Source organism: Mandrillus leucophaeus, unplaced genomic scaffold (assembly GCF_000951045.1).
Source record: "Mandrillus leucophaeus isolate KB7577 unplaced genomic scaffold, Mleu.le_1.0 Scaffold438, whole genome shotgun sequence".
Taxonomy (NCBI): Eukaryota; Metazoa; Chordata; class Mammalia; order Primates; family Cercopithecidae; genus Mandrillus; species Mandrillus leucophaeus.
In genome coordinates this window covers 1,209,586-1,224,200 of record NW_012104676.1, presented here as the reverse complement: position 1 = coordinate 1,224,200, position 14,615 = coordinate 1,209,586, and the positions used below count along the sequence as shown (strand labels likewise).

Here is a 14,615-nt window from a genome sequence, read left to right as displayed (position 1 = left end):
AAGTCTAACAAAAAAGGAGTAAATGTAGAGAATTTCTGAATTATAAAAAGGTACTGGCATAATAAATGAGATTATGTTTCTGGATGGAAAAATATACCTGGGAGGCTGAGCTGGGAGGATGGTTTGAGCCAAGAAGCAGAGGTGGCAGTGAGCCGAGATCATGTCACTGTACTCCAGTCTGGGTGGCAAAGCCAGACCCTCTCTCAAAAAATCAATCCATCAATTAATTAAATTAAATCAAGTCTAGGACAAAATAGAAGGGATTCTATCACCTCCTCTATTCAACATTGTTTTGAACGTCTTAGGTAACATGATTAGTAAACAAAAAGAAAGAAAATTATAGTTCTTAGAAAAAGAGATGTTTGGTCAACTCAAAGAAGTTATTGTTACCACTTTAAAAAGCCAACAGAATAAACTGAAAAACTATGACAACTAATAAAGATGATCAATGAGGTATCTGGAATAAAAATCAACTTACAGGCCAGGCACGGTGGCTCAAGCCTGTAATCCCAGCACTCTGGGAGGCCGAGATGGGCGGATCACGAGGTCAGGAGATTGAGACCAGCCTGGCTAACACGGTGAAACCCCGTCTCTACTAAAAATACAAAAAACTAGCCGGGCCAGGTGGCGGGCGCCTGTAGTCCCAGCTACTTGGGAGGCTGAGGCAGGAGAATGGCATAAACCCGGGAGGTAGAGCTTGTAGTGAGCTGAGATCCGGCCACTGCACTACAGCCGGGGTGACAGAGCGAGACTCTGTCTCAAAAAAAAAAAAAAAAAAAAATCAACTTACGGACAGTAACTTTAAAGATGACTAGCAATATCTATTTAGACAATTAAATGGAGAAACCCATCCACAATAATAGCGAGAGGTGAAACCGGCTGGGCTTCTGGGGTGACAGAGCGAGACTCTTGTCTCAAAAAAAAAAAAAAAAAAAATCAACTTACGGACAGTAACTTTAAAGATGACTAGCAATATCTATTTAGACAATTAAATGGAGAAACCCATCCACAATAATAGCGAGAGGTGAAACCGGCTGGGCTTCTGGGTAGGGTAGGGACTTGGAGAACTTTTCTGTCTAGCTAAAGGATTATAAATGCTCCATTCAGCACTCTGTGTCTAGCTAAAAGTTTGTAAATGCACCAATCAGCACTCTGTAAAAACGCACCAATCAGCGCTCTGTGTCTAGCTAAAGGTTTGTAAACACACCAATCAGCACTCAGTAAAAACACACCAATCAGCGCTCTGTAAAATGGACCAGTCAGCACTCTGTAAAATGGACCGATCAGCAGGACTTGAGTAGGGACAAATAAGGGAATAAAAGCTTGCCACCCCAGCCAGTCACAGCAACCGACTTGGATCCCCTTTCACAGTATGGAAGCTTTGTTCTTTCACTCTTCACAATAAATCTTGCTGTTCCCACTTTTTGGGTCCACACTACCTTTATGAGCTGTAACGCTCACTGTGAGGGTCTGCGGCTTCATTCCTGAAGTCAATGAGACCAAGAACCCATGGGGAAGAATGAACAACTCCCAACATGCCACCTTTAAGAGATGTAACACTCCCTGCGAAGGTCTGTGGCTTCACTCCTAAAGTCAGCGAGATCACGAACCCACTAGAAGGAAGAAACTCTGGACACATCTGAACATCTGAAGGAACAAAGTCCAAATACACCATCTTTAAGAACTGTAACACTGACTGCGAGGGTAGGTGGCTTTGTTCTTGAAGTCAGCCAGACCAAGGACCCACCTTAAGGAACCAATAAGTCTAACAAAAAAGGAGTAAATGTAGAGAATTTCTGAATTATAAAAAGGTACTGGCATAATAAATGAGATTATGTTTCTGGATGGAAAAATATGTGATTGTTATCTATGTCCCTAAATATAATTATTATGCAAATGCAATTTCAGTTAAGTTCCCTGCAGGAATTTTCAGAAAATTGACATGCTCATTTTAAAATTCATTCAGAAGAAATAAAAGAGAACATTTGCCAATGAAACTATGAACAAAAACAACGGGGGATGAATCTAAGAAGTATCAAAATGTTGTACACAGTTTTAATACTTAAATCATGATATGTCATGAAGATAGCAAATGAATCCAAATACAGAATTTAAAAACATTTAGTAAAAATAATTTGTTACATCAAAAAGTACAATATTAAAATCAGTGGGGAATGTATTGTATCCAATTGTGTTAGGACAACCAGCTCACCATATTTAAGTTATAGTCTTCCTTATAATACATATGTATTTGTATATATGTATACATGTAGATACAAAAATCAATTGGTTAGTTTATTAAAAATTAAAAACTGATACATTTTTATAAATGTACATAAACTTTTAAATCACATGGGTTGGAGAAACCTGTTTAAGAATAGTCCAGATGCCGTAAAGAAAAAAGGATTTATCTACGTAAACTGTTTAAAAGAAATTGGAGAGGGATAAATGTAAGTACCAATAAGAGGTATGAAAAAAAATTCCATATAATGACAATGAACTAAAACCCATAGTGGACAAGAGTCTTCCAAATAAATTAGGTAAATGTAATGGGTTGGAATATATGCCCCCAAATTTCTGTGTTGAAGTCCTAATCTCTAGTACATTAGATGTAACTTCATTTGGAGATAGTTTTTTCAGAGGTAATAAAGTTAAAATAAGGTCATTAGGACAGACTTTAAACCAATATGACTAGTGTTCTTATGTGAAGGGGGAATTTAGACCCAGAGATACGCCTGGAAGGAAGATGCTGTGCAGAGACATAAGGAGAAGACAGCCATCTGCAAACCAATGAGAGGGGCCTGAGACAGATCCTTCTCTCACAGCCCTCACAGGAAATGGCCCTACAAACAACTTGATTTTGGATTTCTAGCCTCCACAATTGTGAGACAAAATATCTATTGTTTGAGCTACCTAGTCTTAGTTAATTTGTTATGGAAGCCCTAGAAAACTAATAAGTGATTAACTCAAAATTTAAATGGGCAAAAGACATAGATAATTTATAGAGAAAGAAATACAAGTGGTAATATTATGAAAATATAATCAATCTCTAATAAAGCAAATACAAATTACATCAGAAAGAGAGTACCATTTTTCACTCATGCCATTAGCAAATTTTCTTTTAAGAAAAAGGGAGAGAAGACAATGTCTGGTTTAGGTGAAGGTGTGAAGAACATAACAATATACTAAGAAAATTATAGGCTAGAATAGCCGATAGGCAATTTACCAGCACATATTGAAACTAACACAAAATATCTCATGTACCCCGTAAATATATGTACCTACTAAATACCCACAAAAATTAAAAATTAAAATAAATAAATACAAGATATGAACACTGAAGCCAGACCTCCCACCCCACCCCCCCCAAAAAAAATTAACATGTTGAGTGAAATATTTACACTTTTAGAAACTTGTATCACAGAAGTACTCAGGGAATTCTTTTGTGCCCACAAATATACACTGTATTACTTTTTAAGAGAGAAAGAAAAACATTGGAAACACCATAAAGTCTCAGTGGTAAAAATGTATTCAAGTACAACCAAAATGGATAGTAACATATATAGACATGGAAAGTGCTCTAAGACATATGAAGCCAGTTACAGAACATGAGTGTAGGAGGGTCATGTTTACTTTTCATGTATGCAAGAGAAAATTATTAGAAGATGAGCATGCACTCATTTGAAAATGGAAGAAAATCCAGTAAAATGTTAGTCAATACTTACATTATGGTTACTTCTGCAGTATAATTTGGTTTCCTCTTACATAAGGACCTTAAATGTTTGAATCTAAACTCGTGCTGTTAATTAACAATTCTGCCAATATTTTTCTGATAATTTGTGTCCTCTTCATGGTTCCTAATGTATTTACCAAAAAATAGGGAGATTTAAATTGGTTTTGTTTTCCTCATAACATTATTTGAAAATCAAATATGAAGATGAAATTAAATGATGTTATATATTATAAAAAAGGAAATGTTATTTATATTTAATTTAATTAAAAATAAATATAGTAAATAAAGTCAACATTTAAAACGTATTTGTGTAATAGAGAAGAAAGAAATAATATATAATAAGTTCTTGAAGGACGCAGTGAATATTTATCTGATAAACTCATAGCCAAGTCAGTATGTTCTTTCAAAATTGTGGTTAAGATATTAGGCTTTGGAGACTGACCGATGTACCACTTTCTTAATAGCATGTCCTTAGAAGTTATTTACCACTCTTGTGACTCAATTTCCATACCTATAAAATAGGGCTAATAATAGTGCTTTTCTTATGAATTTCTTCTGCAGAGTAAATGAAATGGCGTGCATAACACCATCTTGCATATAATATGCTGTCAATACATATAATCTACTATTATGATTTATTATGGTCACTTAAGATGATTTTGGAGATGTCTTTATTGTTCAGGAGAAACAAACGGAGGCATAAAATAAGGTTATAAAATTGGAAGAAATTAAAAATGTGACTTGCTGTTTAGTATTTAACTTTGCCAGTGAGACTGAATGGAAATTTGGGGCATTAATAATTGTCTAATTACTGGCTGATTACTGTTCATCAGTGAAATTCAGAAGGCCAACAAGAAATATTGTAGTTCTTAGCAATGGGCCATTCCAATTTCCTTTTAATGAGAAGAATGTGAAGAGTGCTAGAGACCTACATTTAGCAAATGAGAAAAAGAAAAAAAAATGTAATAGAAGTCTATTCTAGATGAGATGCACTTATTAATCATCACTAAGGCCATTAGGAGACTTAGTTCCTTTATATTTCTGCAGAATGACTATAAATTCATGATATTTCTTAGTTATAGAATTACATATGTATGTATTTTGAATTAATTACCTGTCATGGGTTCAATGCTTTACATAAATTACTCTATTTAACACATGAAAATGTGGGTAAGTTCAATGTAAAATTTTATAGATTCTCAACCAAAGCTGAGAGAATTTGAGCCATTTTCCTACAATTTTACAATTGAACTTGTCGACCCATCTTTTACTAAAAGCACTGTTCTTCCTGACTTCCCTCTCAGTGAAGGGCTATGTCGAAAAATTTCCTAAGCCAGCAACATGGCATCATTACTAAATAGCTCCCTCCCACCCTTATTCCACAGCATGCACGCAAAAGAATTAAATGTAAACACACACACACACACACACACACACACACACACAGATACAGATACAGACACAGTATACTATTAATTCCATTTTGTATGTTTTGCTGAAATCAATCCAAGTTTCCCTACCTCCACTGCTTCTGCTCCAGATAGGCCAGCATAATCTTTTGTCTGGACTATTGCAATGGTAACTTTCTTAACAGGCACCTGTTTTCCTGTTTTTTTCCCTTCTCCAATTCACTCCTGAGTTTTCAGCCAGGAATAATTTTCCAAAACATGAATCTGATCTTGTCATTTACTGCCTAAAACCTCTCATTTACTTTCATTTGTCCTCAAAATAATGCCCAGATTCCTAATCATCACTTAACGGTCTTATGAAATGAGTAGTCATTTCACATTTCAGCAACAAATCTCCTACTCCCCAATTAGAACACCAAGCCTTCTGACATTTATTCACTTTTTGAAAAATTCAACATTTATTTTCATTAGTATTTGTATGAGTCCGTTTCACGCTGCTGATAAAGACATACCCGAGACTGGGTAATTTAAAAAGAAAAAGAGGTTTAATGGATTCACAGTTTCACGTGGCTGAGGAGGCCTCCCAATCATGGAAGGAGATGAAAGGCATGTCTTGCCTGCAGCAAGGAAGAGAGAATGAGAGCTCAGCCAAACAGAAAGCCCCTTATAAAATCATCAGATCTCATTAGACTTATTCACTACCACAAGAACAGTATGGTGGAACCCGCTCCCAGGATTCAATTATCTCCCACGGGGACGCACCCACAACAGGTGGGAATAATGGGAACTACAATTCAAGATGAGGTTAGGGTGAGACACAGCCAGACCATATCAGTATTTACACGTGTTTTCTCTTTTCATATGACTAATTTCTATTTCTCTTTCAAAGCACTTCTTATACATTTTATATTTATTTTCCTAGAAGTCTTTCCTGGATTAGCAGCTCGGCTATGTGTCCAATTCATCATTTTAATTAACGCTTCCCCATCAGTTACAGTGTTAGGCTGCGCTGGAAATTGTCAATTTCCTCATCCTGCCACCAAACCACCTACCTCCCACTGGCCAAATACACATATACACAAAGGTGCACACACTCACTACTTGCTAATTGTTTCTTTTAATAAGAAGGACTTTAGGGCAGTAACTTAATCTCCCAGATTATTATTTTTTTACATTTGCACAACACAAATTACAATATCTTTCTCAAATTCCTGGAAAGATGATATGAAAAAAATAGGGGAAAAAAAAGGATGTGCACATGCGTGACACAGATAATGAAGTCTTTCTTTCATGGTGCTTATTAACAAGTTTGTTCAAAATTCACTGAAATTACTGTTTTTTTTTCACTGATTGTCATAGAGATTTTGCTCCTCCCAATACCTCTTTAATAGCAATAGGGGTAGGGGTTCTTAGCTCAGTTTGGAAAGTGTTGCATTTTCAATGGGCTGCCTTCTCTATAAACCAGAGAAGACGCAAACCTCTGACTTTATGTTCTAGCTCTACCTCAAAGTTTGTTCCCCCAATATCAGAACCTATGTTTCTTAGATGTAATTTTCCAAAATATATCTCTTGCTGTAAAATTGTAAGGACCTGAGGGGAAAAGTGTGGTATCAATAAACATACCTATTTTCAAATATGTACCTGATAAACTATATTATACATACAGAAGAGGTACAATATTGTCCTGGAACCTCTCTCTGGCTGGAGATCTATGCTGTCTCCAATGAGCCTAGATAGTCCTCATTGGGAAACAAAACTTTTGTTATAAAATGGGGTTTTCAATTTTCCCTTTTTATATGAAATCATGACAACAAAACCATCTTAGTAATTGAGGTTTTAATTTCCCTAGATTTTACTAAAACTGTGAGTGTTACTGATTATGACTGATGCCAAGTGGCACCATTTAGGGGGCTCTCATGCCTGTTCTTTCTGTGTTAGACAGGACTATGAAGAGCTAGAAAAGCAGCTGAAAGAAGTCTTTAAGGAGCGGAGCACCATTCTTCGTCAGCTGACAAAGACATCAAGAGAACTTGATGGAATTAAAGTCAACCTTCAGGTGAGATGAAAACTCATTTTCTGAGCAGTGAAAGATGAGCAGTCGTCTGATTTTCTGAGTGGATTAACATGCATCTTTAAACAGTTTTTAATGTGTTTCTGGGCTGGACCATGGTAGTTATTACTTACTATTATATGCACTTTAAACAGAAATGTCATTTGAAATATTGTCTAGGAATCTGTGTCTAACAAATACAGAAATGAGAAAATTGTGTGCTTGGCAAAGCCATCAATTCCTCAAGCTCCTAAGATCAGTTTGACCCCTGTGTTTTTCATATTATAAAATGACAAAGTAATTATGCTCAAGAGTTAAATGAATATAGGAATGACACCTACAAGAGAATTTTAAATTCACCTCGGGATAATTCTAAAGATTCTTTAATAAATCGTATTACCAAAATAGGTAAATACTTTTAAAAGACAACTGTAAAAAAAAAAAAGTCTTAACATACTGAAATCTTCAAAAAATTCTACACAGGATAAAAATAATTTCATAAATATTTGGTAATATATTGTAATATTTGACATAAACATTGCATTTATTATCTCCTGTATGCTAGAAGCTTTGTATGTATTATATGGTTCAATTCTTGTAACATATCTGTGAGGTAGATCCTATTGTGACATCCCTTGTTACACATGAGAGATAATGTTTAAGAAAGATATGTTATTTTTGAATGTTACAAAAGAAGCCAGAGTTTATATGTAGACAGTCTGGCTTCAGAGACTATTAGTTACTGAACTGAATCATGTTTTTAAACCACATGGAGTTGCTTCTGTCTATACTCTTCTCCTTGGGTTCCTAATCCCATTAAGATGATAATAATGATAATGAAGATGATGATGATGGTGGTGGTGGTGGTGATATTAGTAACCACTGATGCTTACTGAACATGGTCAAGGTCCAGTGCTAGATACTCTTTCTCCAATTTGTATTTAATTTTCACATGAAGACTATTTGTCACATTTCAGAGTTGAGAAAACAGAGTTAGGTTAAGAAACTAAGAGCATGCAGATAGTCAAGGGACAGAGCTAGTATTTAAAGTCAACATCTAAGCTTTTCTTCCAGAAGATGTGTTACATGTGGAGAAAATGGAAACAAGAGCAAAAACAAACAAACAAAAAAAACATAGGCAACCCAGCAGGACACAGAGATGGTAGCAGGATGATAACAGTGCAGGAATCATAGTGTTATGATGGAAGCAAGCACAGAGCATCAGGGAAACATTCACAAGGATGAAAAGAAGTACAGGTTGATTTCTGGTGAAGCCAATGCCTGACCTGTGGTTAAGTGGAAATTCACCAAGTGAACAGACTGGGAAGAATATCAAGAAACCTGCACCTTCTTAGAGGCATATAAACACTAAGGACTGAAGTAGTAAACATAACTTATTGTTAATATTCTGTCTGTAGAGACCAGTTACAATTTCACATGGCCCTGGTTTTTTGTATATCTTAATGCATTACTCATAAATAAGAAATCAACAAAACCTAACAGGTGCATGCCCTTTGACTGTTTTAATCTTGAAGTGTGTTATTTCCTGGCGTGTGCAGGGAGGTTTGCTATGTTCCCTAGTATTTGTAGAAGCTGTACCAGACCTGGTTTAACATGCCTGCAGACAACACAGTAAAACTTCAAAGAATGAATAGAAGATATGTTTTATATTCACTTATAAATAAACCTTTATTTCTTTATATTTTGATATTTGGAGAGTAGTTTCTCCCCCATAAAACCTCTAAAAGCCAAGACTGCTCAATTCCTTTCACCCACTGTGTAGTTGGTGTCATAAATTTCTGTTTACGTCCTTAGAGCCAAGAGGACCAGCATGGACTTATTTTTAATTCTTGTTCCAGGGCATGTGTGCAGTCCTATCTAGTACTCTAAAACCAAAGTTAAAGTGAACCTCAATTTATCATCTGAATAAAACTTCCTTTTTCCACTTTCTTATCAGTCTTTAAAAAACGATGAGCAATCTGCCAAAACTGATGTTAAGAAACTTCTGGAATTAGGACAGCAACAAAGGTAAGACTTTTCTTTTTTATTTAGTTACTTCTGCCATAGTGTCAAGCAACATTCAGAAACTTCACAAAATTTATTGATTCTAAATGCATGAACCTATTTATCTTTTCACTTATACTTAAATGTGCATGTGATTCACTTGGGAATCTTGTTCAAATGCAGATTCTTATACAACTGGAGTGGGCTTGAGATTCTGCATGTCTAACAAGCTCTTTGGTGATGGTGATGCTTTTACTTTTTGTCTGCAAATCACAATTTGAATGTTAGGGAGCTATAATACTTTCCTCAGTTAGTAAGATGGACCCTAGTAAGTCTGCCCATCAATAGACATATTTGATAATATTGACCTAAGTGGACCGTATTTAATAAAATCAAAACTTGATTACGGTAATGATGAGGTAGTGGTAAGGAATGGAATAATCTTATTAACAATACAAGCAGAATCAGTACAATATTATTAGTATGGGTTTGCTTGTTTTTGAGGGAAGTATTTTATGAAATGTACTTGTGTACATTATAAAAAGTCATGTGATTTTTAAATTGCTTTTCCAAGTCCAAAAAAGAAAAACAAGTATTTTAATATAGAAACAACCTTACATCTGCCACACACTAGCAGCTCTTCTAGTAGATTTGTATATATTTTCTTGTGTCATCTTCACAATTACCTTGTGAAGTGGCTATTAGTCCCATTTTGTAGATGGCAAATTGTTGCTCAGAGTACTTAGTGGAATTGCCGAGAATCATGTTAGTTGAAATTTAGATGTAAAATCTGCTCTGTCTTACCCCGCAGCCCCACCTTTCCAGTTTGGCTCACTGATCACAACGCAAAAAACTGTTTAAAAGTTTACACACAAGATAGCATGTGGAGTAGATTCTAAGTCCCTTCTCATCAGCCTATATGTCCTCCACTGACCTTGGTTCTTAATTCGAAACTCTATTATTGACATGCCTTTGGATTGAGTTGATAATATCTATTAAAAATATAAAATCAATTGTTTTACATTGACTCATTATTTATACTGACGTGTTTATTATTTCTTGAATGTGAAATTCTCTTCAAAGTCTAATATTAAGAAAAACTTGAAAGAAGCAAAGCGAACATGTTTCCAAAACCATATTATTTTAATGATTGTATTGGTTTGAAATAAATCATGCTCAGTGTTACACAAGTATTTGTGTCTCTGTGAAGTAGTGATAGAGGACATAAGCAACATTTGGAATAGAAATAGTAGAACATTATTGAGTCAGAAAATAGAAAATCTTGTCATTTGTGACAACACGGATGAACCTGGAGGACATTATGTTAAGGAAACTAAGCCAGACACAGAAAAACAAATACCACCTGATCTCACTTTTATTTGGAATCTAAAAAAGTTGATGTAAAAGAAATGGAGATTAGAGTGGTCGTTACCAGGGTCAGAGGTAGCTGGAGAGAGTGCTGGTGGTGAAGTATTGGCTAAAGAATACTAAATTTCAGTTGGAGAAGAGAAATAAGTTAGATGAAGTGAGTACATGATTACTATAGTTAATAATATACTATATTCTTTAAAAAATAAAATTAAAAAATAACCCATCAAAAGAGACCAAGAGATGCTGAAAATGATTATTTTTATAGAGTATTTCAGGTTAGGAATGGAGAATGAACAAAAATAGAAAAACAAAAATTGATTTCCACACAATATATGTGCAGCACCCAGTGAGAGACTGAAGACGATATAGTGAGTTTGAGAAGATTAGAAAATAGATCTGTATGTAAAGACAAAAATAAAAATGGCTAAAGGGTGGCACATACTGGGTTTCAGTGATAATAAATAGGGAACCTCTTTTTGGTAGCGCTATAAGAAATAATATAATTAAAGAAATCTTTTAGGGGAAATACTGTTATTTCCTGACTTTTAGAGAAATTGTTCCGTCAAAACCATTCAGAGTAGAAAGAAAACTGTAGACCAGGGCAAGAAAACGCTACTTAGAGACAAGGACAGGGAGATCTCAAGAGTGAGGACCATGGAGTAAAAGAAAATAAAGTCAACCTTTCTTTATCACTGGAGGGACACAGATGAGGAGACAGGCTTGTGCATGATGTGAATGAAAACCTATTCCCTTAGTTTGCTGATATTTTCTTAAAATATCTATGGCTGATTCACATGACACCAAAAACCCCACAAAAATCAGGAAAAAAATGTGAATAGGTGTTTAAGAATTTTAATCATCAAGTATACATGTGGTAAAGTATATAAACTACCAGATGATAGAACAAGCCTTTCAAAGAGAGGATAAAATGGAGAATATTTTGGTCTTACTAATTCATGGTTTTATCTAAAATTAAAAACTTGTTTAATATGCGTAACTTGTATTATATATACAATCAAAGTTAGAATGGAAGACTCAATAAATTATAATAAAAGGTAACTTCTCAAAAGGATATAAGATGTGTTGCATTTGATTTTTGCTGTTTACTTAAAAAGAGAAATATAAACATTGTGTGTATATTATGGTAGAAGAGACTGTGTATCTCATTTAAAAATCTGACTTATTAGTAAACATTAAAAGAGAAAAAGTATCACCTGTGGTTATCAAAAATACTAATTTATTGCAAATTTAAACATCTTCTCTGAGTTTGAAAGAGTGCAGTGTGCTTACAGGTGCCATTTGGTCACATCTCCAGCTCTCAATTATTACCTTGTTTTCTGGATCCTTTGTCCTCAGATCTTTGTCATCTGGCTTCATCTGGACTAGTGATCCCTGGAAGCCATGCCTCTTTTATGTGACTCTGAAACCACTGGTCATAGCTAATGATTCAGAGGTGGCCACCCAAACAAAACGAATCAACTAGTTTCTCCCTCTGGAACTGTAATATAGAGGCAACTAATAAGTCTTTCTGTGTAGCTGGAACTAGGCTGTAAGTAAATTCAGGGGATATGCTGTGGCCACATACAACTATGTGGAGGGGCAGCAGAGTGTCTTTTGAGCAAGACAGTCAGAGAAAGGTGTGTGTGTTTGTGTGCACGCATTTATGTGAGAGAAAGAGTGAGAAAATGAGATTTGTGTTGGCTTGAGCATCACGTTTCAGGAATATTTACACAGCTTAGATAATATTCACAAGAGAGTCCCTAGGTGGATGGAGAGACTTTAAACCATACCATGTCAGGACTGAGAATATGTAACCACAACAAGGAGAATAGGGAATAGGACAGGACCCTGAAATGTCTGAAAATTTGAAAATGTCCTTGAGCAAAAGAGAATAAAACCTTTTATTCTTTAAGGTGGTGGGTTGGTAGAGATTCCCGGAAGGCAGTTTTGGACTCAGTGTACTAAAGTACTTTACGATAATGTTCTCTGAAAACTCAAAAAAAAAAAAAAAAAGTTGCTAGAATTGTGGCACGTTCTCCATCTCTAATATAAGCAGATAGTCACTAGAAAGAAATAGCTTTCTGTAGAGTGATTAAGTTGAGAGTGTTTTTATAGCTATAATTTGGGATGAAAGAGGTGTGAAATGATGGCCCTTTGAAATTCCTTGTAACACAAAATGTTATGCTAAAATATTTCAATATTGGAGCTATCTATTACAGGTGTCACTTGAGCCATGAATTTTTTAGAATTAAAGTTTCAGTTTAGTACCAAATAGAGCCCTAGAGTAGCAGATATAGATTGAGTAAATCTCAGTTGGTGTTGAGAAGTGGTGCAGAGGCAAGTCAGGAATCACCTCCCTAGGAGGATAACTTAGTAAGTCTGTGAAGCAGAAATCTATAGCTAGCTAAAGCACTAGAGCAGTGAGCATGTGACGACATAAGCTTAGAAGGAAGGCAGAAGAAATGAGATATAGAAGACAAAAAATCTACTTTACCTTTCTGCCTGATAGTGTTCTTTGGCAGGAAGATATTCAGAATTCTCTACCTTTTCCATATTTTACAATTTGTTTTTTGTTCTGTTCCCTAGATTGCCTCTAGATGTCAGAATCGGGGAATTTTTTTGGAAGAAACATATAGATAGATACCTACTCCCACACATACATTATCTATCTATCTATCTAAATATATATACTCATTGTTTTTAGTAAAACATACTTTACTATTTAATTTTTGTTAAGTGTTTTACGACCATCTTTTCAAAATAAAAATAGGAATTTTAAATTAAAATATACTAAAAATTATTACGTTGTCATTTTAATTATAACTTACTTTTCAGTAGGAAATATAATTTTATTGTGCTTCACTCAGTGCTTGGTGAAAATTTGAGTGTTTGGGATAGCATGTAGGTCCTTCCTTCCTTCCTTCCTTCCTTCCTTCCTTCCTTCCTTCCTTCCTTCCTTCTCAGTAGAGATAGTATAGTAACTCTTTATAGTTTGAGCATACAGACACTAAAACACAATTTCACTACCCCTCTATACATTAGTTATCTATCATAATATGATGTCATAGTTTGGTGTGGGGTTTATAAAAGTGTCTTGCACATTGTAAGCCTACAATATATGTAGGTTTATATTATATTATATTATATTATATTATATTACAAACACTCTGTGGAAAATATCAGAAATAATAATGGAAGCCCAGATTTTATATGTCCATATATGGAACAAGTCTGATAAATGAAACCAGTTTGAGACAGTGATGGAAGCTGTCACTTAGAATCCACTTCAAGCACATTAAAAGCATCACCCAAGAAGCATAAATCATTTAAAAACCAAAGTGACTGTAATTATTCTATAACTTGTTCTCACTATATTTTGATTTATCAACCAAAGTCCAAAATGATTCCAAAAAACAGACAGACTTTCTTTCTAATTCTTGAAATTGGGACTGGTACATCAGTCTCAAGACTAATTAATCTGGCTGCCCCATTAAGTCCTGCTGGGTGAAAGAGCAACTTGTGGTTGTACAGAATTTTGTGGTCAGAGAATGAACATAGGAGTGTGGAGTGGTGTCAGTGGTTATTGCCATGACCTAACATTTGTTAAGTAATTATTTTACAGGCATTGTGTTAAGCACTTTGTTACATTATGTCATCTTAATATGAGCACAAATCTATTAGTTAGTTCTACCATTGTGCCCTTTTTTTGGATGAAGAAATTGAGTATGAGATGGTGTGTCACTTGCCCAAATATCCAGAGCTAGTCTTTTGGCACTAGATTGGAAGTTTTAAATTAGTTTAGGTACTGGTAAGACTCAAACAGGTTTCTATTTTTTTGTACACTAGCCTTTATCTAATATCTGATCTGTTTGAGGTGATAGCTTGAGTTTAAAAAAAAAAAAAATCAAGGCACAGAAAGATAATATGATGTGTTATAAATAAATAAATATAAATAATATGATGAGTTATAAATCAATAAATCCTAAATCCTTAAGAGAAATGCAAATTTAGGGAAAGATCACTCCTTTTAAAAAGGGATACAGGATCC

The 14,615-nt window shown here is 34.9% G+C and overlaps 1 protein-coding gene across 3 annotated transcripts in view; it reads left to right on the top strand.

The window, feature by feature from the left end:
- Positions 1-14,615, top strand: part of LUZP2 (leucine zipper protein 2) — a 646,396-nt gene that overhangs the window by 280,816 nt on the left and 350,965 nt on the right. For 2 of the 3 annotated variants that reach the window (XM_011993929.1, XM_011993928.1), the window contains exons 2-3: positions 7,081-7,198; positions 9,150-9,220. In XM_011993929.1, the coding sequence (XP_011849319.1) occupies positions 7,081-7,198; positions 9,150-9,220 (189 nt within the window). The remainder of the gene's footprint in view (positions 1-7,080; positions 7,199-9,149; positions 9,221-14,615) is intronic. The other variant, XM_011993930.1, reaches the window with a different exon arrangement.